We start from the raw sequence: 24466 nt of genomic DNA, 5'->3' as shown, positions 1-24466 counted from the left end.
AAGGAGGAGAAAAAAAAACAAAAAAAAAAACAAAAACAGTGGAACAAAACTCAAAAGTTGGAAGTTGGCAAAGCCGCACATCTGAGTACCAGACACAGTGATGCAATCACACACACTGCTACAGTTGAGTGGTAGAAACGGGGCAACAGGGACTCGTCCTCTGGGTTAAAACCTTTCTCCAGAGCGTTACATTAACATGGTCTGGTTATAAGTCTTACCTAGAAAGTTTTAAGTAGAAAGTGCATTCCATCAACCAGGAGAAAAGGAGGAGAAACAGTACTCTTAAAAACAAGGATGGTTTTCACATGACTTGGTGTTCAAATACACTAATAAGACTTTCCATGTGGGTACAGGGGCTGGATCTATGAAAAGAAAACAGGGATGTTAATCACACTGCAGGAAAAAAAATTAAAAAAAATTAAAGGTGCTACAAAAGGTTCTCATTTGCCTCATTTAAGAAACTTCTTAGGAAGATATTGATGAATCTGTTATTGAGAAAAGTCCAAACAGAACGTCCACGTCAGATTCAAGAACTGTCCACAGCTCTGCTTTTATAATGATGGATTCTATTGTCTTCATAAATGGAATACATCCCAAAGACGACACTGATGAAAACACTGGTGAATGTCAGAATGCATGAGCATTTTTTTAGGGATGGTTAATGAAGTAGGCCTCATGTTTGTAATGGAGATGCAGGAGCGTGAAGAACCTTTCAACAATGACTGATGTAAAATACTGATACTGTCCAAATGTTTGTGGAAACCCTTCCAATGAACATATTCTGCTACTTGAAGTTGCTCCCATTGCTGACACGGCTGTGCAAAAGCACACACATAGCTTGTCTAGTCCCTGTAGAGAAGTACTGCCGAAAGGATAGGACGTTCTGGAGCAGATAATGGCCAAGAATGGGTATTAAGCCCCCCAGCATTGTGCTGTGGCACAGTGGAACTGTGTTCTCTGGAACGATGTTACTCCGTCCAATACTTTTGGGATGATTTGGGGATGAGATAGGGTGCTGATGCATCCATCCAGCATCCAGACCTCGCTAATGTTTTTCTTGTTGCTAAATGCAATCAAATTGTCACAGCAATGCTCCAAAATCTAGTAGAAAAGTCTTTCCCTGGACAGTAGAGACAGTTATTCCAACAACTTTTTTTTTATACCCTTGATTTTAGAAGAAACAATGAATGAGCAGTTTTCCTTCTGAAATCAAGAGCTAGATAATAACAGCCTCTACTCATCTAGGAAATACTGGAACGTGAGGACAGCAGTTCGGGTCTGGTGTTGGATGAGGAGTTCTGGATCACTAACAGATCTAATCCAGCTTATCCCAAAGGAATTTGGGATAAGTACATCCTAGTGTTTATGCTCATACATCTCTATTACAAACCTGGTTCTTAATGGAACCCAAAAGTGTCTCATCCCTTAAAGAACTTTTTGTAGCACCTTTATTTTCAGGAGAGCAGGACAGTTTTAAAGATCAAAACAAACAGAGGAACCTCAACAAGTAGGCAGGAGGTCCATTTCTTTGCCGATTCTCCTCCTTTTCCAAAAAACAACCATCTCTCTCTCTCTCTCTCTCTCTCTCTCTTACACACACACACACACACACACACACACACACTCAGCTGCTGGACACCATCAGCAATGTTCTGTCAGTTTCAGTTCAAACCTGTAATGCAGCAGTAAAGTGCAGAGAATAGACAAACAAAATAGGGCTTTGACACACACACACACACACACACACACACACACACAGCCAACCCCCCCAACCCCCCCAAACACACACACACACACGCGCCACATCATCGTCTACATGATGGATAGTCATGTAAAAGACAGAGAACTTAACAAGCAGCTTTCAACACCAGCACCGTCAGGGGTAGAACGACACAAACACACACAGCCGTACACTACAGCGCCCTTCCTGCACATTCTATTGAACAAACTAGTACAAATAAACCTCTTATCTTCTTTTTTTTTTTTTTTTTAGCCCAGAACACACTCACACTTAGAAATTTCCTCTTAAAAACAGTAACAAAGTTTACAAATAAAAATGTCAGGTAAGTGGGTTAGATCACGTAGAACACAATTAATGAATTATTCGCTTTTTTTTCTCCATCATTTCATTCAGTTCCTCATGACACATCACAGCATTGGTCATTCTCCACAGTCACGTTCCTCCGACTGAATGCATTGAAAAGGCCGTCCAGAATGCACCCATAGGTCCTTTTCCAGGACGCGCACTTCAACGCCAATTCAGCAACAAAGAATTGTTTAAGTGGAACACGATCGAATCGACGACAACCAAGAAACAAGTAAAGGTTACCTTATCTACTGAGTTTAAGTGCCCAAAGTCTGCATGTGTGGGTTTGTAGACACGCACAAACAAGTGTTTATATATATATATATATATTTATATATACGAGACAAAAGGTGTAGAATTCCTTTGTAGAGAAGCTTGAACTGCATTTTGTATTTGTAAAAGTGAATTTCTCTGAACGTTAGAGCTTCCACAAGTAAATGTTTAAAACCCGTAGAACCTTGGCAGCAGCAGCTGAGAGAGAGAGAGAGAGAGAGAGAGAGAGGGAGAGAAAGGAAGAGGGAGGGGGGCATGTACATGTGACAAAAAAGCGCACAAGAAAGAGAGGGGAGAGAAATGTGAAAGGGAACGAGAACAAAGAGATCGATAAAGCGAAAGAAAACAAGTGCAAGGACGGGAGAGAAAAAAGTGAGAATGCGTGAGAGAAAGCGTGAGAGGATGGAGAGCAGGAGGACAGAGTGATAACCAGAGAAAAGGAAGAGCATGAGGGGAGGAAAGGGAGTGAGAAGAGAGTGAGAATGTGCGAGAGAGAAAGACAGTGATGGGATGGAGATTGAGGGAAAGAGCAAGAGAGAACATGAGATGGGCAAGAGAAAGCAAGGGGGAGAGAAATAAGAGAGAGCAAGGAGGGGAGGGAGAAAAGAGCAAGAGTGAGAGAAAAACGAGAGCAAGAGAGAACAAAAAACACAAAAGGAAGAGTGAGAAAGACAAGAGAGTGAGAGAGAAAAAAAAGAGCAAAAACATAGGGGATGCACAATAAAAAGAGTGCGAGGGACACAAAAGGGACTGCAAGAGAGACTGTGCCATCTGAAAGCAGTGGCAGGTTTTCATCATTATGATGCAAGTTGAATCTTTCCATAACGGTATCTGAGGTGTAAAACAATGCTTTGCGAGGTTGTCTGCATGTTCGTGTTTTTTTTTTATTTTTTATTTTTTTTTTAAAGAGAGAGGAGGTTCACTGAGGTCACCATTCTGAAGAACCATTCCTGATCACATTTGAGTTTCTGAAGACAGTCAGCGGTTGAGTGTGTCCCCCTCAAGCACACACAAACGCAGAATTTCACCCTTACATAACCAAACTCACAGTATGCATCTGAGAAACTGTGCCCCTTGTCACCTGACTCAGGGTGGGGCAGATGGTGCTGTGCGGTTTGATGGGGTTCTGCATGGTTTTGCGAGGTTTTTAGTGGTGCTGCGTAGACCCTTGTCTCAGATACGTCTCCTCGTGTGCGCAATGGTTGATTGGCTCGCTCTTGAACAGAGCAGGAGGCGGGGGCAGCAGAGAGGACGGGACGGAGAGGTGCTGACTCGACATGGGGGTGTGTCCAGAGTGATGGACAGGGGTGTGGGTGTGCGTTTGATGGTGCTGCGTGGGTGTGGCCGGCATATGCAAATGAGAAAAGCCGTGTCCGATCCCGCCTCTCTGACTGAGAGGTCCAGAGGCGGAACCGATCATTCCCGGGCCGACCGCCGCAATGGTGGATGTGGCCTGAGAGGGCTGAGGTGTGCTGGGGGAGTGGCCAGAGGAAGATGGGGTGTGGCCTGCTAGATGAATGGGAAGAGGCATGGTGGAGGGCTGCAGGGTCATGGGGCTGGTGACCCGGAAGCACTTTTCACGGTGAGCTTTGAGCATGTTGGAGAATCGGAAGCGCTGGCCGCACACCTCGCAAGGATAAGGCTTCTCTCCTGTGTGTGTCCTGCGATGGCGCTTCATGTTCGGCCGACTGGTGAAACTCTTCCCACAGATCTCACAGATAAACGGCTTTTCACCTGCAGGGATATAAAGCACAAAAGGGTTGAGGCAGAACGAATAAATTTTTTTTTTTTTACCTAAATCTGATGTTTAGAGCTGTGTGTAGTCAAAAATTGGATATGTTTCAATCCAGTTTGACCCAGTTTCATGAATGGGCTTAGATAAGATGTAGATGCAGTGGTGGCTCAGCGGTTAGAGCGCCGGGTTATCGATAACAGGGTTGTGGGTTTGATTCGCGGGCTTGGCAAGCTGCCACTGTTGGCCCCTTGAGCAAGGCCCTTTACCCTCTCTGCTCCCTGGGCGCTGGAGTTGGCTGCCCACCGCTCTGGGGGTGTGTGTGTACTCACTGCCCCTAGCTCACTAGTGTGTGTGTGAGTGTGTGTTCACTACCACAGATGGGTTAAATGCGGAGGACACATTTCGCTGTACAGTGTACACTGTACAGTGACAAATACGTGCACCTTTACCTTTATAGCTGATATGTACATGACACAAACCTAAGATTACTATGCGCAATACCAAGTGTGAGTTGGAGTGGTGTCAAGCATGCAGCCACTGAACTCTGGAGCAGTGGAAACATGTTCTCTGGAGTGATGAATCAAGCCTCACTATCTGGCAGTCTGATGGATGAATCTGGGTTTGGCAGATGGCAGAAGAACGTTACCAGAACCAACCAGACTGCATAGTGCCAACAGTAAGGCTTACAAACGACGTAAAATACAGCACAGGAAAGTACAGGCAGGATAACAGTCTAAGGGCTGTATTTCTGGGCTTGGGCATAGGCCTTCAGTTGCAGTAAGGGTTAATGCATCAGCCTTCAAAGATGGTTTAGACAATTGTATGTGTTTTATTTCAACTTTGTGGCAACAGTTTTGGGACCTCCCCTTCCTGTGTACCCCTGTGCACAAAGCAGGTCCATAAAGATATGGTTTGGCATGGAGGAACTCCAGTAGCCTGCACAGAGCCCTGACCTTAAAAATTGCTGTAGGGATTTGATGGCATTTAGTGAAGAGAGTGTTAGGAAGGTCAGGATGTTGGATGAGCCAACACCCCACCTCAACCCAAGAGTACTGGATGGAGCGCCCTCATTCTACAGCTCAATGTTGGGGGGCTTCATACTCCTCTAGCCTATGCCTGGCATTCTTCTGCTCCAGATAGTCCTAGTCTATTGGCAGTAGTTCTCTACAGGGTACTAGATATGCGGTGTGGGTGTGCATTAGAAGGGGTGTCCATAAACATTTGTGTACACACACACACACACACACACGCCAGAGCAGACCTAAGTGAGTGTTTGACATGGTGGCGTGTGTTATTAAAGGGCACATCTGGAGAGCTCTGGGTGTGTTCCACCACAAAAATGCTATCCACCAAAGTCTCAAGAAGCTAAAGGAAGGCTGATTAGGTAGAGGATTTAGAGAAGCAGAGGACTCAAAAGTCTCTGGGTCTTTGAGCTGGGCAATGACTTTCACTGCATTTGTGTGTACACGTGTGTGTATATTTCTCTGCCCATCTGTTTGAGTGAATGCTTGCAACAGAATTACCACTTCTGTATTTAAATGAATGGCTGTAGCTCCTTAGCCAGTGTTTGGGGTGTGTCTCACCTGTGTGCGTCTTCATATGTTCATCGAAATACTGCTTCATGTTGAAGTCTTTGCCACACCACTGGCACATGAACTGCTTGTGTCCAATGTGGATGCTCATATGGGAGCGCAGCTGATACTTGTACTGGAACCGCTCATCACAGTTCTGCACACACAGAAATAGAGCGCGTGGGTGAAAGCAGTAACGAAACACAGCTTTGTAATATAAACGACATGGCCTGCTATTACATCTTATAAGCCTGTCATTACCAAGATATTTATACATCACACAGCCCAGCCCAGCCCAAGTGAACACGCGCGCGTACACACACACACAAACACACACACACACACACACACACACACACACACACAGCTTGTGTCTTTACAGACTCCACCCAGACCACCCTCTGGGCCCCACACTCACCAAAAAGAAGCCTGTTTATGAAACCTATACAGTGCTCAAAGTCAAAAGGTTGAAACTCTCACAAGTGTCAAACATCTTTACCCTAAGATGCAGAATCGGAAAATGAATCCCTAGCATACCTGCATTTCCCTGCACTCAGCCCATTGAAAATGTAATTGGGGTGTAAGGATTCCCAACATTCACAATTCTATACAGCTGTGTCCTGATACATGCGTTGATGCAGCAAAAATAAATAATGTTTGAAAGTCTGCCTTTACATGTTAATATTTCCTTGAGCTAATATGCACGTTTCTTCCCTGATAAACAAACGTTTACGTTTACAGCTGTCCACAAGGGGGAGCTCAAATTGTGATTTGAATTCATGCCAAGTGATGTAAAAGTGAATCACACTCATCTGTAGGGGGAGCCCAGGAGCAAAAATACCAATCGTGCATAATGCTGCTTTAAAGAGAATAGCCACCCTCGTCAGCGGGTCTCCCACCATTTTAGCACATTTGAGAGAAAAAGAAATAAAATAAAAGCATGGTGTTGATAGCGAGCGTGCAGAGGTGGGGCTTAGTGAGGAGCAGGCCGGTTAAAACAAAGCCAATCAGAGGATTTTCTGCTTCAGAATTTCATCTATATATCCTGTCTATTTCATTATCCATTTCATCATCTAATCAATCTATATATCCTCTTCTCATTATCTAATCAATCTATATATCCTCTTCTCATTATCTAATCAATCTATATATCCTTTCCATTTCATCATCTAATCAATCTATATATCCTCTTCTCATTATCTAATCAATCTATATATCCTTTCCATTTCATCATCTAATCAATCTATATATCCTCTTATTTCATCATCTAATTAATCTATATATTTTCTCTATTTAATCCAATACATCCTCTCTATTCATTCTCTCAGTGCATCATTCCAGTCAGTCACAAAGCTATTTCTCCAGTCTCAACACACAAGAGCTCACATCACACCTCCACCCCATACACACATACTCTCTCTGCACCCTGCACTCACTTATTTACTTACTAGAACTGTGACCTCTGCTCAAGCACATTGCACCCACCAAAGACCCTCCCCACTCAAACTACATTCAAATTTACACCTTATCCAAAGTCATCTTTATCCGTTTCATCATCTGTTTCATCTATATATCCTCCAATTCATAATTCGTTTCATTTATACATGCTTTCTATTTCATCATCTGTTAAATCCTCTATTTATAATATATATCCTCCCCATTTCATTATCAACTGAGGTGGAGATACAGAGGAAGCAGAGCTGAATTTTCAACCACTTGGGGGCGCATCAGCCAATCACATTAAATAAAATGTAAAAACGTTTAAGTTAAGTTCTTTTAAAGAATTATCAGACAATCTGCAAATGCTGCAAGGCATTCCTATATGTAACCACTGCCAAGCATAAACAATAGCTATAGATTATATATAAACCCCAATAGTTTTGTTAAATATCACAATACAGATTTCTATATAATTTAAATAAGTACTTTAAATGCTGTTTTTACTAGTTGAACTTCTGTATTGACATGTTTGCATGTATAACGGTTTCAACGTTACATAAGAAAATGTGGTGATGTAAAAGGTAGCTTTTTGTTCCTCAAAACAAAACTTTACAGGATGACTTTAATAAAGTTACAAAGACAAATGCGGTACTGACTAAAGGTTTAGAATATGCTCATTCTACTGAATCTCTCCTTGTTTTCAATGAGCTACAAGTGTATCTTCATAAAACAATGAATATAAAAAGTCCCCATTTTTTGTTATTAACTTAAACATTTAGGCTTTAAGCTAAGTCTGTAATCTAGGCCAGTCAGTCTAAGAGAACAGCTCAGAATAAGCGGCATGGAAAAAAACAGGATCTTATGTTTTAATATGCATATCTAGATGTTCCAGCTTACTGGAAAGGCAAATGCAAGCTATTTAACCAACAGAAAACGATGAGGGAGATGCTTGCCACAAGCACAGCCGACTGGTCTCTCCAGTCACAGACTGACATTCAGACACGAAAAACCTGTATGCACAGTATGGGTGCACTGGTTTGGCAAATTTTGCCAAAGTCAAGTATTTCAGCCTTCAACCTAAAGCAAACACACTATTGCCAGCTTGCAGCACAATTGAGTTCATTATTAAGAACTGCAAAGCAGTTTTCTGTTCATAGACGGGTCAACATATGAGCTAATATCTAAACACAGCAGCGGCCAAAATTAACACCATGACCACAGCCAACAGTTTCACTTTTAAAATGTGCTATAAAAATTGTGATGCTGCCTTGAGAGGGCATTTTGTGAAAGTTTCTATAAAACAGTGCTTGTTGAAATATTGCAAATATGAGTAGTCACAAAACCAGAAATGAAACAAGCATTATGAAACCTTTATGTAAATGTCTGTTTTGTTTATAGGGATGCAGTGGAACAGATGCAGAGGGCTATTTTTATTTTCAGTTCAGTCATTAAAACTCAACCTGGCCACTAAACACACCCACGCAGACATGGCATATAGAGATAATACAAAAGGGCTTTATTCAGGAATTTCTGTACTTTACTGTGAAAGGACTCCTGAATGTGGTAGCATTTGGGTGTGCATATGCACAAATTCTCCTCACAGAGCTCATGTTGCCTTGCTGTTTAACAATGGGGGCAGAAGCGTCTGTGTAAGAATACAGGCATGTGTTTACTGTCATGTGAAAGTTAGAAAGTTAGGTTTTTTTTGTTGGTAAACATATGGACATTTAATCTTTACTGAAACAATACTGAGAGATAGAGGTAACATAACTAAACCAATAAATTACAGAAATGCTATTTTCTTGGGGAAAAAAAAAGTTAGGACACCCAAATGTCCATATGTTTTAAATATACTAAAAGACAGGGCTTTTATGGGGTGTCCTAACGTTTCCCACAAGACTGTATGTAAGCCTGTCATGATAACTGTATTTTTGTATGATATTGTACCAGAAGTAATTGCCTTAAACAATATTATTGTCATTTTAAGATCGTTTTATTTCACTGATATAATGAGCTATTCACTTTAATAACATTTATGTAAATGCTAGTTCAGTGGCACCATCTCACTGCCTGCATAATAGAGTTACAACATCTGTCTGATGCACCATTTTGTGCGGTCACGTTTATAGTTACACTGTTGAACAAATGCATCTGTAATAGACAACTGCTGGGGTCTGTGTGTCTGCAGGTGGGGTTAAAATATTGGTGAGGTTCAGTCTTACATCAACACGCGAGTAAACTTAATGAACAATATAGAGGTCATATATAGAAGTCCATTTATTGTACGATAAGTTGATAATGCAATTATTGTGACAGCTCCATGTATGTGTGTGTGTGTGTTTACCTCACAGCGGAAAGGCTTCTCTCCCGAGTGCTGGAGCGAGTGAACTTTTAGGGACATGCTACGCTTAAAGGATTTTCCACAGGTTTCACAGGTAAACGGCATGTCCTTAGTGTGAGCTGGAAGAAGAGGATCAGAGAGATGTATATATAGCTCCTGGCTCTAATAACACATTATCATTCTTCAGTCTTCATTACAAAGGCTATATGCTAATTAGGATGTAGAGGGTTCATTTACGGATAGGCACTCTATACATTTGGGGGTACCCACCATGGGTATTTGTGGGGTACAAACATTTAGTTAACATTTCGTTTTTAAATCACTCACCAACCATGTGCTTGCGGACGTGGGCCATTGTGTAAAACTTCTTCTCACAGATCTCACAGGCAAATTTCTTCTCGGCAAAGCCATGGACAATCTTAATGTGCTCATGAAGTGACCACAGCTTTTTAAAGGATTTATTACATGAAACACACTGAGGAACCAAACAGAAGAGAAAATACACACAAACAAACTTGTTAAATAAGCCATTCAGAGATAGCAAATGTAAATTCCAACATACACTAAATGTTTGTGGACACCCCTTCTAATAAATGCTACGTTAAACTGCTGAGCTAGACGTGCAAATGCACACAAACAGCTTGCCTAATGCCTGTAGAGAAATACTGCTCATAGAATAGGACTCTCAAAGAGCAGCCTAATGCCAGGCATTAGCAATGCTCCAGAATCTAAAAGAATTTGGTTTATTTTTGGAAGACACAATAAACAAGCAAGTGTCCCAATACTTTTGTCCATATAGTGTATTTTACAGTAGAGTCAAACGCTAGGGTCAAAGCCACTAAAGGTCTCCTGTCCCATTCTCTTACAGCTGACTCTCTGGCTCCCTCTTCAGGAGACATGATTGTTTCAAATCTGACCTTTCACTTTCAATGCATTTTAACATTAGAATATGGATTAAACTTCAGAGCATAAAAGGATAACGATTAAAGATTTTTACACTTTTATCAAAATTCATTATTACATTGCACAGCACCTGTGTAACTTGTGCAACAGTGACCACATTGCTTTAACACAATGATTACAAGAGCTGCTTCCTTAGACTGCTCACCCTCCTCACATTTGGCTATTATAATACCTATATTTCACCATCTATCACGTTTGCTTTGTTTGTTTCAGAATGCTGTATATTAAACATGGTAAGAAATTCCTCATGTGCAAAACACCTCAGTAAAATAAGATCTGACTGTGCCACAACATATGCTGATGCGTTCTGAGGAAAGCTCCGGATCCCCAACCCCAACCACTGCACCAGCTAACAGACGCCTGTGCCGGCCAACACTGCTTAGGAGCGATGATGGGAGAGAGCACCATCTACCCCTGGAGACAGAGCAAAGCCAATTGTGCTCTCTTGTACTCCAGCTGCTGATGGCAAAGCGGGATTCTAACTTACACCCCCCCTGGGCCGTAGTAGTGAATCAGACCAGTGAGCCACTTCAGTTAGGATGTTAGGATTGGTTGGGGGGGGTTCAAGCGAGCCTACGTTGTAAGTCTATGGCAATGTGTGTGTGTGTGTGAGAGGATGGAAATAGCTCTCAAACCTGCAGCTACAGTATGTTAATGTACATTTATTAACAATATTGTGATAAGATTTTTGGCCGTATTGCCCCACCGCGCCACACCTCTCACCTGAATGTTCTTCTCGCAGTCCGTCTGCTGGTGCAGCGCCAGCTCACTTTCCAGCACAAATTTCTTCCCGCACTTGTCACAGATCTGCATCCGCCTGTGCGTGACGTTCATGTGCTTCTCCAGGTACCAGCGTGTGTTGAACACGCGTGGGCATTTCTCGCAGGTCAGCGTCTCGCGTTCCTCCCCCTCTCCCTTGGCCGCACCCCCTGAAGCAGATGAAGGGGCGGAGCTTTTTCCATCGCGAGTGGACCTGCGCTTCTGGGGCAGGACTTCATTGCTCTTCCTCCGCCCCCTGGTTGTCATGCCAGTGGTCGCTGCTGACGCTACGGCGGCGGTTGCCCTGGCCACACGGCGGGTCTTTTGGCGTGGCTTGGCTCTGATTCGACCTCGGAGCGGCCGCTTGGCCCTCAGCCTCCGACTGCCGTTTTCTTCTTCCTCGTCTTCGTCCAGATCCTCCTCTGAGCTTTCCTCTTCTATGCTGTCATCCTCCTCCTCCTCCTCTTCTTCTTCCTCCTCCTCCTCCTCCTCTTCTTCTTCACTGTTTTTTTCCTCTCCTGCAGGGTTCGCCGGGCTACTCTTTTCTCCTTTAGAAACGTGCAAAGTCTGGTTGTTCAGGTTTACCTCCACAATGATTTGCGCTCGTTTAAATTCCTCCTCTTCCTCCTCCTGGCCTTCATCCTCTTCTTCAGTGTCCTCAGATGTTGCGTCGTTTGTGGCTCCGCCTCTTGTGGCCCCCTCAGACCCGGCTGCACCGGACCCTTCTTTGTAGTACTGCTGAAGGGGAACAGGGTTTGGGTCTAGGTTAGGAGACACCTGCATTACTGATTTGGCAGCCATCTTGTTGTCAACCAACACTGAGTAGGGCTTGGCCCCGGCCTCCTGCCTGTAGAGCTTTAATGATAGGTCGCTGTCCGCTGAAGGGGAGTGGTGGTAGTAGGTCTGTGCGGGATGAGCCCTTTGCCCCTCGTCCTGTGACATGGCTTCTAGATCAGATACCTCTTCTTTCAGGGTCTGGCACGACTTCATCAGTATGTGTATGATGTCAAATGTGTGTGTGTGTGTCAGGAGAGAGCTTAGAGTCGTCCGTATCGTTCTCGTGATGTGGCTGTTTCCTCTAGGCAGCTAAAAAGACTCAAAAAGGGTCTGATCCTACCCCTCCCTGAGAGAGCAAGAGGAGGGGTGAAGTGAAGACAGGAGAGGAAAGGAAGGGGTGGGACCCCAGCGACACTTCAACCTAAACCAAACTGAGCCTCCATGGCCTCCGCATCAGAAGACGGATGGAGAGAAAGGTTTGTTCGGCAGGTCCGTGGTTTCCTTATTACTACGAAGCCAATCACATGTATGCTGTGCTCATGTTGGGCCAAAGCAGCTCCTGGGTCGGAGGTATCTCCACCACTCTGAGAGCGCGCTTTGTAGATGACTGTGCAAACTTCTCACCCACTGCTAATATCTGCTGAATCAGTTAAAGATGTCAAGGACTCTCACGGTCATAGCAGCCTGCCAGTCCTGCTTCAGAAGCCTGCTTCCATACACTGCCTGTGTAAAAAAAAAAAAAAGAAGAAGAAAGTTTAATTTAGCTTGCTGATAAAACACACACACACAAAAAGCCACAGTAACCAATATAAGACTATCTGAAACAGAAATATGATTATTCAACATGTGTTCACAAAGCTCAACGGATGCTATACAGACATACAGAGATTGCACACAAGTTAATATTACCTGACAGGTTAAAAAAAAAAAAAAAAAAAGCAGATGCAGATCTAGTTGAACCATTTTTCGTTCTCGAATGACAAGTCAGGCTTTCACCATCCCATACATGAGAGTGTGTGTTTGTGTGGGAGAGAGAAATGAAACTGCTGTCTGGTTAAGGTGCAGAGATCTAAAAATCTCACTACAACTCACACAAATATAGGCGCACACACACACACACACACACACACTCCTGACCGCAAACGTTTCACTTCTGTGTGTGAGCGTGTGTGAGCAACTTAAATTAAAACCACAAAGGAGCTGAGTAGAGAAAACTAAACCCTTAAAAACACACACACCTCTTCCACACACACAAACACCTGAATATTTAATATGTCCACGAAATCAGTTGTAGGCCTGCATACCACTGCTTAACTACCGTAACCTCAGGCTGCACCTAAAATGACTCAGCTGTTAAGACTGGATAACAAATATTAAACAAATCTGGGGTGTCATGTAGCTTAGGTGGTACTGGGCTGTATTTCCAGTCAAGAGAACTGCTTGGGTATGTTACCACCACAATCCAGACGATGATTCATTGCATTTGATTCATTGGAGAAGACTGATTCAAAAAAATCACAGTCAGCAAAGGAAATAGTGACAGAGACGCGACAAGGTGAAGTTTACTGGCATGAGTTAGGGAATGCCATAAAATTAGAACCCCACAGAACTAAACACTGAGAATCAAGCCAATGTTGAAAAGTTGCCTTTGGTTTATTTCACAGTAAATGTCAAGAGCAAGGACTGAAACATACTTCACGCAGACATGCAAATGCAGGCGCTTCAAGCTACACAGACTAGGTTTCAAGCATAGTAGCGTTCAAAAATGTCAGGACCCCTTTCATAATGCGACATAAGCGAGAGCTGCATTATGAGTGTTGCTGCAAGAAGGCAAGACAGCGACCGCCAAGTTGTCTTGTACCGCCACCCACTGTCATGGCGGACCAGTTTTGATTTCAATTAGTCCTTCATCTACCTCCCTGAATAATAACCGCCACAGTAACGGAAGAACACACATTGAGTTTGTACAGCAGGACCGTGCATTTGCTGAACTTTGGCTGGGTGTTGGCATTTGCATTCTTGGGTAGATTTCTGGCCTAAAGCTCAGTCACACTCGGTTTACACTAATCAAGTTGCTGTCTCTCTAAACCTGCAGCTTTACAGGAGAGGAAACAACCTTAACTTGCAATGAAAGTCAATGTAAAAGATTTGATTCCATTTCTTATTGGTCCATTCCTCATGAACATCTGACACAACTTAAAGACCAACTTTGAAAGTATGCCCCCCCCCCCCCCCCCTAAAAAAAGGGAAATTCAATTTCTTGTGTGAGAGAGAAAGTGACGATATGATCAATAATTACTGCATAATAAACAGTAAGAACGAAAGTAGAGATAGACACTGCAGCTGCCAAGTTAAGCTACTTGTCTTAGCTAAACTGTTTAGCCAGAATGAACAATGAAGATTTAGTCAACCGACGGCTGTGGCAGTTATTCACCTCAGAGGCAGAACGAAACCACAGTTTTCAGTATGAGTGCGTTTTGTGGGAATCTGTGTATTTGGTGGTCTACAAACATGTTTTCAAGGAACGTTCACAAAAAGAAAAGGACTACACCTAGGTTTCGTATTCCTTCTGAAAATAAACAGGTGAAGGTCTGGGTGCGGCTACGCGAACGACCCCTGGCTAACCTCAAAGACCTGTGAAGGTCAAACACAAGAACCCAAGTGTGGATGGTAAAAGAGAAGATGACAACTAATTAACAACAAATAAAAAAGGGTCTACCCAAACAAGAAAAAGTGCAGTTCAACCACACTCTACCCTTAACGGTCTCAGCCTTAACTTCCTGCATCTCAGGGACTTGTCTTCGCTGTGTGTGTGTGTGTGTGTGTGTGTGTGTGTGTGTGTGTGTGTGTGTGTGTGTGTGCATGAACAGCATGCCCGTCTGCAAGTATGTGCAAGCAAACTATGCGTCCGTGCTAACTGCTAAATAACATTACGCTTAAAATACGCAACTAATGCCTGCTGAACGTTAAATCAGACTGATCAGTGCAGTTACACACCAACACACAAACACACACACACACACACACACACATATATAGAACACCACACACTCCCACATACACCCACACCTATACAGACACACTTCGCTACCTTCCTGTACTCTCTGCAGCTTTCTGAGAATCGGCATGCGCGCCAAGTGTGTGACCACACGATGGGTGCATAAGGGGTCACAGCTATGTGTTTATCTGTTATCTGTATTGGCAGTAATGAATCCTGTAACGAAGAATGTGTTGCGGCGCACCAGATTTAAATGTGAGATTCGCAAGAAGGGTAATCTATAGTAGAATTGGACATGATATGAATGTCTGAGGTTGGTCAGGATGCTCATTATTAAAAATAAATAAATAAATAAATAAATAAAAACAAAAACCCCACAACTGTAAATTAAATTAATCGATTTCTATACTGCAATAACACAACACACCTATACTTCCAATACTGTGCAATCCTCAGATTTACTATGTACCTCCTGTACAATGTACCACTCGCTGCAGCCCACTCAAACAAGCAAGCACAGGTGTGTGCTGTGAGGTGGAAGTGCGTGGGTGCTGCTGCATGTATACCATTTTCTTATGCTTTCGGAGTATGGAAACCCGCTTCTAGCACAGGTCGAGTGTATTTGCGTGCGAGTGCACATACGTGAAGAGTTGTGCTGCAACAGATGGTTCAATCAGCAAGAAACTGACGTTTTGCTGGCATCAATGCCTAGAGAGACATTAACAGCAGACCTGTTGGCCTGATCCCAAGTCAACCACAAGCACTTCCCTTAATGCACAGCGGGACTCGACAGTGAAGGGGAACAAAATGGTTGTGTCGAGAAAGACGGTCTGGACCCCAGTGTGATATGGATAAAACACTAGCACTTGACATCATTAGGTTACATACCAAATACATTAAAATGGCATTATTTTAACTGAATGACTTCCCCTTTACTTTTACCAAAATACATGAATATCTTAATTTAGATGTGAGCAATCTGAATGACTATAATATGATGATTCATGACAGGTCAAAATACTGAAAGTGAGAGTGGCTTCTACTTATGTTTCCTTTCTGTTTTCCATTACCGTGTACCCATTAATTAGTCACTACACGTCCAAGCTACTTGCAACCATTGCCAACACTGATGTGCAAATACATACACACACTGATAGCTTGTTTAGTCCCTGTAGAGAAGCACTGCCAATACAATAGGACTCTCTGGAGCAGGTAAACATGAACCTATTGGCAGCAGTTCCACTGCTCCACAGCGTTGGACTTGTGGTTACATTCAAAGAGTTTCTCTGTTGCAGTGAGTCAAAATGAGGTACTGTGCAGATACCTTTTTGTCAACCATGGTACAACCAGTGTCCTTAATGTCCAGCTGGTGCCTTAAAGCTACTGTACCAGGTGAAAGGTACTTGCAGTGACCTTCCAGTCCCAAGCAGATTTCTCTAACCCTTAGGCCACAGCAGCCATCCTCCCCACCCTTGTTTGGGTTGTAGGGGCACAAGGGCAATGCAACTGCAGAGGAAAACGGTACAATTATCTACCCTAACTAAGGTACTGAAGTTGTACACTTGACTGTACCACATTTCTTTGGTTTGTTGTTGTTCAGGTTTAAGGGAACATAACTGTACCACTTTCCTTTGCAGTTGCATTGCCCACATGCCCCCATACTCCAAACAAGGGTGGGGAGGATGGCTGCTGTGGCCTAAACGTTAGAGAAGTGAGCTTGGGACTGGAAGGTCACTGCTCAGGTTATGAAAAGGTTCAAGTACCTTTCACCTGGTACAGTAGCTTTAGGCACCCGCTGAACATTAAGGACACTGGTTATACCACGGTAAACAAAAAGGTATCTGTACAGTACCTCGTTTTGACTCACTGCAACAGAGAAACCCTTTGAACGTAACCACAAGTAGCACTATGATTGGTCAGCACAGTCATTGGTTAACGGGCACCAATTCCATGATAATCACCAATCAACGATACACGGTGCGGCTCAATTTTAACCATATTTCTTCACACCTAACCCTGTATTAGAGTTCTTTAAATCCAGTGCTGGAGGATAGGTGTCTAGCACGGTTTGGCGAATTCCTGCTCCAACACACCCACTACACCTGGTAATTAACAGACCATTTGATCCAGGTGTGTTTGAGTGGGAATCAAGGCCAAACTGTGCTGGACAGCAGCCCTCCATTACCTCCCCGAAGAACCCCACCCCTATATTGGTTGAACCTGGCTACATTGGTTAGCTGGCCCATTCGGAAACACAAGCTCGACCTCAGTGACTCATGAACGCTCAGGCTTCCAACAAATGAATCGGGTGCGAGATTAAGGAGGCATGAAGGGAGGCTTATAGATTGGGGACAGGGGCACAGCAGCATGCACATCGTTTTCAGGGCACTCTGTAGCACTCGTTGGAGTTAGCCGGATAACTAGCTAAGCAGCTCAATGAAGAGGGCACGGATTGATTTGCAGTTGTGGTATTTAGTAGAGCGCTGAGCAGCGAGCAGTGACACACTTTATGCCCTTGCAGTACAGTGCAGCATCTTCCCACCGAAAAACACTAATTATGCATGATGAAAGAAAACTGGGTAAAAGCAATCCTGTGTCAAAAACCCACCAGTGTGTGCATGTGTGTGTACTCAGAGACGTGCAAGATGGCATACTTAATGCAGAGTGTGCACAACACTCACTCACTTATAGAAGGTGGCCACACACTGGTCTGTGGGTAAAGAGGAGAGTGACATCTCATTGAAAAATTCAACTACCTTTACTGCCTCATTTTTCTCTCTTGATCTCACTCTCTCTGTTTCACAATGCCAGGCTAATCTTCTTCCTCATGGGTGAGGATGAAGAGGATGACTCATGCAGGTTTGTTTCACACACTATGAGTCTCTTTGATGTGGGCAACCGCCTGAGCATCGAAATCTCTGTAACTATCGTACTTACTCACTCACGGTGTGGTTATTACACATTTATAATCTTTCTAAGCATCAAAAAGAAAGTGTTGTATTGATTTTACACAAAACTAACAGTCACTAAGCTGCAAGCTGTACGTTTCCTTGACGCCAACACAAACAGTGGGAACGTGAATCAAACGTATGCATGCTGATGTAGCTGCTACCCATTATATGAACTCAAATCAATATCACAATTAATACATTTAATCCCCATTACGATTAATAAATTATTTTACAAGTTGCTCAGTTTGCTCAGTGTTAGAGTTCTCCTCATTGTTCCTTCCATGTCTCAGACCAGGGCTGCACAATATATCATCATAGCTTTGTTATCGCAATGTGCACATGTGCAGTAGTCAAATCGCAGAACAGGCAATGTCCTGTGCAATGCCGAACAAAAAGAAAACACACTGTTCTTAATATTATTCCAATATTGGATACACAGAGGACATTATTAATCATGACGTAGGATTAACCACTTCTCGTGGAATCTGTGATAATTTAATATCGCAAAATATAAAGAAGAAAAAATATTTATTGGAATTTATTGGTCAGTTTTTCCTAATATCATGCAGCCCTATCACAGACTGGATAGAGTGGAGTCATGTGACTACACATGGGGACAATAAATGAACATACACAGTAAAGAAAGTACTAACAGAATTTAAGAAATGTTAACTAATCAACATGGGCAAGATTAGGTTGACTAGAGGTTCTAAGCGCTGGTTTCGATTAATTTACGATTGATTATTATATAATAATTCATATTATTATTGAACTTTTTAATGATAATGAGCCAATATGCATTACAATAGTCTGAGTACTGCGATTTTCACCCTGCTATGCTCTTTGTACTTAGTTGGTCAGTGTTTAACCCCTTATGCTCCATCACTTTTATTACACTTTAAAGATTACTAATCAGTAACTACATGCAAAGCAGTGCAAACTGTCTTGTTCCAATAATAAATGATATCAAAGTGAGTGTGATAAAGTGAGAAAGGAAAAAAAGATTAAGAGGTTAAGTACACTTCACAGCATGATAATGATAAGTATCCTCATATTGCCCACCTGTAGTGTGTGGTGTAAGCGGTACCCTTTATATATAGGTTCTTTGCCTCTCATAAGATCTGTGTGGCATTAGCCGTCTGCTAAACTCAGGCAACTGCAACTAATCTCACCTTACTAATTTAGTCTGGAGCTAACAGATGGCCAAGACATCATACCAAGAATTCACAATGAGCCAAGCTCTTACAAAAGAGTGCAAGACAGAAAGGAAGAGAGATAGACAGTGTGTGTGCGAGCGAGAGAGTGAGAGATTGGAAAACAAGTAATTAAACTTCTTGACTGCGGTTTTGTTAACCAAAGTTAAAAGCAAAGTCATGACAGCATGAGGCACTTCGCAAGGAAGCAGAGCTGGGGAGAATATTGAAGATGATCTGATGGTTACAGTCAGTGCTGGGCGATTCTGATTTAACTCATTTTAGGATACTTTCAAAATAGATTTTTCTGTCTCAGCAGTGAATCATATTTCTTTTTTTGTTTTGTAGAATTATGTTAATAAAGCTTCTGAATACCATTTTAAAATGTCTGATACTTAAACTGTATTTAAATACCAACCGGTATTATCTGATCCTCAAGGTTTACTTTGACATTTAAAACATTCTGAAGCAAAGATTAAATGACATGCATTACTAGGCCTGTCACAATAACGAAATTTTCTGGACGATTAATCGTCTCCTAAATTATCGCGATAAACGATAATATTGTAACATGCAGAGTAAAATGCGATGTCTTATCTCCTTCAGAATGCCGTCTTTCACTTCATTATATAAAGCTGGAATGGCAGTTTTTGAATGCTGGTTTTTCCACCGTATTTAACGGCAGCATCTCTTTGGCTATATAGTGAGTTACACTATTTGTAATCGTGCGCCATTTTACGCCATCACTTATATATTTACAGTCGAGCAAAGGCATCCGTGATAGTCACCTGCTTGGACGCCCCCTCTCCAACCGGGGTCTTTGTTTCCAGCTCGGTAAATTGAACTGGATGGTTGTGCTTTAAATGGGCTCTTAGGTTAGTTGTATTACCACCTTTTGTTGCCACTGTTTTTAGACAAAGACGACATACCGCCTCGTTAAAGCTGATGGGCTCTCCATGCTCAATTGGCTTAAAGCCAAAGTGTTCCCACACTGGAGCAGTGCAATGTGGCTTTGAAACCAAGTCCATCTTGAATTACTTCTCCAAACTTTCTTTCTGGATCTGTGTAACTTTTTTTTTGCAAATTCCTATTAGCCTCGAATATGCTCGCCAGCTAACACGCCTCCACCTGCGTCTGCCCCCTCTGTGTGCAACGCACGCGTTTCCTAACCGATAGATAGATGTCGCTGTCTGGCACAGACATGTCTTCGAGCCGGCGAGAGAGCAGCACCGTGTGCCTTGCAGAAATCTTGCTGCCTTTTTTTCAAACTCGCACGAAAACCGATTGGCTATTATCGGCGTCTGCTAAACTTATCGTGGACACGTCCATTTATCGTACGATAAGTCGATAACGTAATTATCGCGGCAGGCCTATGCATTACAGAATCTATCAGAATCAGAAACATACAAACTATCGAATGTTCAGCACTTTTTCAATGCAGCAATTTGGTTAAATTAAAGTTCAGTACTTACTAAATTAGAACAGAATTCTTTGTATGTGTACCAAGACTGCTCAGCTCAGCACACTGCTGTTTATTCAGGCTTTTTAAGAGATACAATCTATTGCAGATAATTACATACTTTTGAATACACTCCTGATCTGGAGAGATATAAAAAAATATCCAAATATTCTGCCTAATGTATCTTTAGTACAGATCCTCCCTCACATTGGTGTCCTTATACTGATGTCAAAAAGAACCACAGATTTTTCATATCTGGTTCCTGAAGATGCATTTAGAGCATTTCAACAAATTTATTGCTACTGTTATTAAATTAAAGCACTGACATACAATAATGCTGTACTTATTCAAAATCAAAATACAAAAACAAACAAAGAGGAGCTGTTAATGTCTCCTGGCAAAATCTCAGACTTTAACAGAACCCTGTCGAGTACATGCCTCTTCCCTCACAGTGTGTTAAGAATTCTGTGGGAATGTGATGGAGCCCTGTCTTTTAGTGATGAATACTGGCTCTGTGCATGTAAGCATGTCAGATCTTTCCCATGAGCACTTCTATAGCTTCTAAACCACTCCCAAACACCTCTAATACACTTATTTAAGCTTTAACAAAAAAAAAAAGTCTTTTTTTTGTTATGGTTTAAGCCTCAGGTATCCTTGGTTAAGATGTAGTTCACACAAACAGCAAAATAATTCCCCTTTGGAAAAATAACATCTGTAAAATTCTGGAAGACATATTTGGACAAGGCCATGCAAATCATCAATGCACTTATACATTTTTAATTAAAAATAATTTGCTTATACTCAGCTTTCATCCTTTTTATATTTATCTTTCTATTTATTTGTGTGTATTTTTATTGATCTCTGCTGCTTCCATGTCACATTGTTCTTCAATGTGAACGCTAGATTTTATTTTTGGATGAAAATTATTCTTATTCATAAAGTCAATAATATTCATTATGAAAGCATGTCTTTTGTATTTTCTTTTACTTTCAATTTAAAGGTTTCAGGGAATCTGATGACACTAAACTTCAACACAGTGTGTAATAAAATCTCCAGTCAGGAAAGGCATGGATATTAATTGTGGGGGGAAAACTCAATCACTGAACTTGCTTTACTAGCTTTTGCAGGTTTCCTTGCCATGATCACTCCAATTATCATCTGCAGCCCCTTGCCATAAGATAGTGCACGGATGTCGAACCATGTTGTATACTGTATTGTTGTGTTATGGATAAAGTGTTAGCTTGTGTGGCGAGTCTTAGCATTAGCTTAATTAACTACTTCCCTTTTCATTGTTACAAATTCATTTTGTGCAAATCTTATGATCAATAATAGAAGGTTGCAATTGACGATTTGTTTAAAAATGCCTTTTACACGAACTTACATTAAAATGTGAAGGTTTTATTCTAGCCATGATGAACAAACACACACACACGTCTTATATTAAATTTAAGACACCACTGACTTTAACCCAGTCGCACAGTGAACACATGCCCAGAGCAGTGGGCAGCCCTAGCTACAGCACCCGGGGCGCAGTTATAGATTAGGTGCTCCCCTGATGGTTCACAGGATCAAACTGGTGACCTGAAACTGGTGTCTCACACGTTCTTCATCTTGGCCGTTCTCCTTAACATTTTCTCAAAATGATGAATGGACCAATAGAAATGCTCCAAAATGATTTGATGGCTAATTACAATCTTTTTTGCATCTCCAAAAATAGCAACTTCACAGAAGAGTTCATTTATTGTATTTAATTAAAGTGAAAGTCAACATTAAACATTTTATTCCAAGTCATTTTGAAACATTTCTATTGGTCCTGAAATTACTGACCCAACGTAAAGAACAGAAGCCAGAGTCAACATGCGTCAAAACATGAAAAACTAAAAATGCAGATACAAGGTTTTTTTTGTCTGACAGCAACGGTTTATCGTGGTCATTCTGGGCCACTTTTATCACACATGACACACACACACACACACACACAATAACATCCTGTTGCAAGACTGACCCTCACCTTTCCTATACATTTCACACCACCTATGAGTCCCGTCTCCATCTGTGGTCAATTTCACAGCTCAGCAAGTGGTCACAGGTTGCAGAATCACTGTTCATGGCCTATAATCCCTCCTTTTATCCATCTAGTCAACCTTGTTCTTGCAATTCACTGGAATATTTTTTGTTTCAACACATTTTGATCCACAATTTTCCAGGTAGATCTCCAAATCATATCCCAGAACCCCTTCAGTCAATACATGACATTCCCAGTTTCCTGAAGGGTAACCTGGCCCAAACCTGATCAAATGATTATCCTACTGACTGGGAACAGCGAAACACCATCCCTGCCAAGACAAATGTGTAGTTGTGTTAAACTGCAACATCAGGAGGCTCTGGTGTGTGTGTGTGTGTGTGTGTGTGTGTGTGTGTGTGTGTGTATGAAGGGGCTCTGGAAAAGCGGGAGCAACCACATCCACAGAAGCGTAGCGAAGCAACCGCTAAACAATTAGTTAGCTAGCTAAGCTATGTGATCACCTTCAGGGAAACATGGCTGGTAGTTGTCTGTGGGCTATAAATTAGGAGCGTTTTGTGTGTTGACAGTTGACAGAGGCCTGAAACTTCCAGAGAAGGAAGGAGGGGAGGGGGGGCGAGTGGAAATTCCTCTGCCCCGACCAAAAGAAGGCTAAGTTAGCCAGCTAGCCGTGCTTTAGCGAGCTTGGCAGTTTTCATAAGGGCCTCCACCGTTTCACAAGCAAAGTCCACCGCCGAAATAAGGCTCCAAAGTTAGGAAGACCCCGCAGTGTGGATGACCTTAGACCGGGTCTGCCGGCTGGGTTAGGCGTCGATAAGCTGGCGCAGCAGCTCTCTGACAAAGAGCAACTTTCTGGGAATCGACGCAAAGAAAGGGTTAAGCTGAAGGGAAAGCTTGGTTGGTCGGGGGAAGAAAACACAGGACGAGACGAGCAGGCCGTTCGCTGGGCTAGTCCAGCTTAGCCGGTTAGCAGCGCAGCTAGTGCTGCTTTGGTGGCCGCGAGAGCACAGCTGCGTGCCTGTTAGCAACCGGCTAGCTAACAAAATACCAACCCGACCTAAGCCCTGCCGCTTCTGCCTTACTTTTCGTCCAGGCGCCAGGCGTTTGCATCCCGATAGGAGTGATTACACACAGAAAAGGAGCGTATCCACGTTTGCGGACGACTTTCACTCTTTTAACCCCCCTAAAACCGCCCAGATTTAATTTCCATCACGTTGCTCCTGAGATTTTTCACTCCCTCGGATTCGCCTGGCTGAGGCTGCATGCACCGGGAAACTGCAGCTAATGCCGTCTCGCCCAGCCTATTTTGTATGCATTAAAACCCCCTTATTTCTTGGTATGGGATGAAGTGCATTTTTTGAAGAATCCTCCTCCTCCTCCTCTTTGCAAACAAAACCCTACCGACTGCATTTTCGCCCCGTGCAAAAAGAGTCTAAAGAGCACCGCTCGTCCGTGACAGCGTCCTACCTGCACGGCTGCTCGTGTGAGGATTTCCCGGGCGTGCACGCTTGCCATCTTCGTAAAGAAATAAGAAAAATGCAAAAACGCAGAAAATGAACTTGTGGCGAGCGAGAGCTGCTCCGCACTTCTCGTCGTTGCACTACTCACCCGTATCGCGAGCGCCCTCTCTCTAAGCGCGTGCACTCCAAGTTGCAAGAGAGTGAAAGATCCACAGACGTGGAGGAATAACCTACTAATGTGTCTGTTGTTGTGTGTTTTTGTTGGTGTGTGTTTTTAGGCTCTCTCCGGCTCCTTGTTAAGGAAACGTTCACGGTTTGCAGCCGCCTGCACGCGCTTTACACCGCGGAGAAGCTGGACGGCAGCTCCTGCCCGGCGCTCGCGCTCGTTAACGCTTGTCTCCTCGCTACGTGGCGGTTGAGCTCGCGGCCTGCTCTGG

The 24466-nt window shown here is 42.9% G+C and overlaps 1 protein-coding gene across 3 annotated transcripts; it reads right to left on the bottom strand.

Annotated features, from left to right (window-relative positions):
* Window positions 1-1758: 1758 nt before the first annotated feature.
* On the bottom strand, window positions 1759-24466 carry znf652 (zinc finger protein 652). 3 transcript variants are annotated; one of them, XM_072693875.1, is made up of 6 exons: window positions 24178-24466; window positions 11133-12668; window positions 9774-9921; window positions 9450-9565; window positions 5678-5822; window positions 1759-4093 (listed from the first exon to the last, which is right to left on the bottom strand). In XM_072693875.1, exons 2-6 carry the CDS (start codon window positions 12156-12158, stop codon window positions 3507-3509), a joined length of 2022 nt encoding a protein of 673 aa, XP_072549976.1. In that variant the 5' UTR covers window positions 12159-12668; window positions 24178-24466; the 3' UTR covers window positions 1759-3506. The 3 variants fall into 3 exon arrangements, with proteins under 3 accessions (XP_072549976.1, XP_072549974.1, XP_072549975.1); XM_072693873.1 differs by lacking the exon at window positions 24178-24466 and adding an exon at window positions 24037-24163; XM_072693874.1 differs by lacking the exon at window positions 24178-24466 and adding an exon at window positions 12855-13420.

The sequence above is a fragment of the Salminus brasiliensis genome, chromosome 12 (assembly GCF_030463535.1).
Source record: "Salminus brasiliensis chromosome 12, fSalBra1.hap2, whole genome shotgun sequence".
NCBI classification, from domain to species: domain Eukaryota; kingdom Metazoa; phylum Chordata; class Actinopteri; order Characiformes; family Bryconidae; genus Salminus; species Salminus brasiliensis.
The sequence above is the reverse complement of the archived record's forward strand: the minus strand, read 5'-3'. Positions and strand labels throughout refer to the sequence as shown.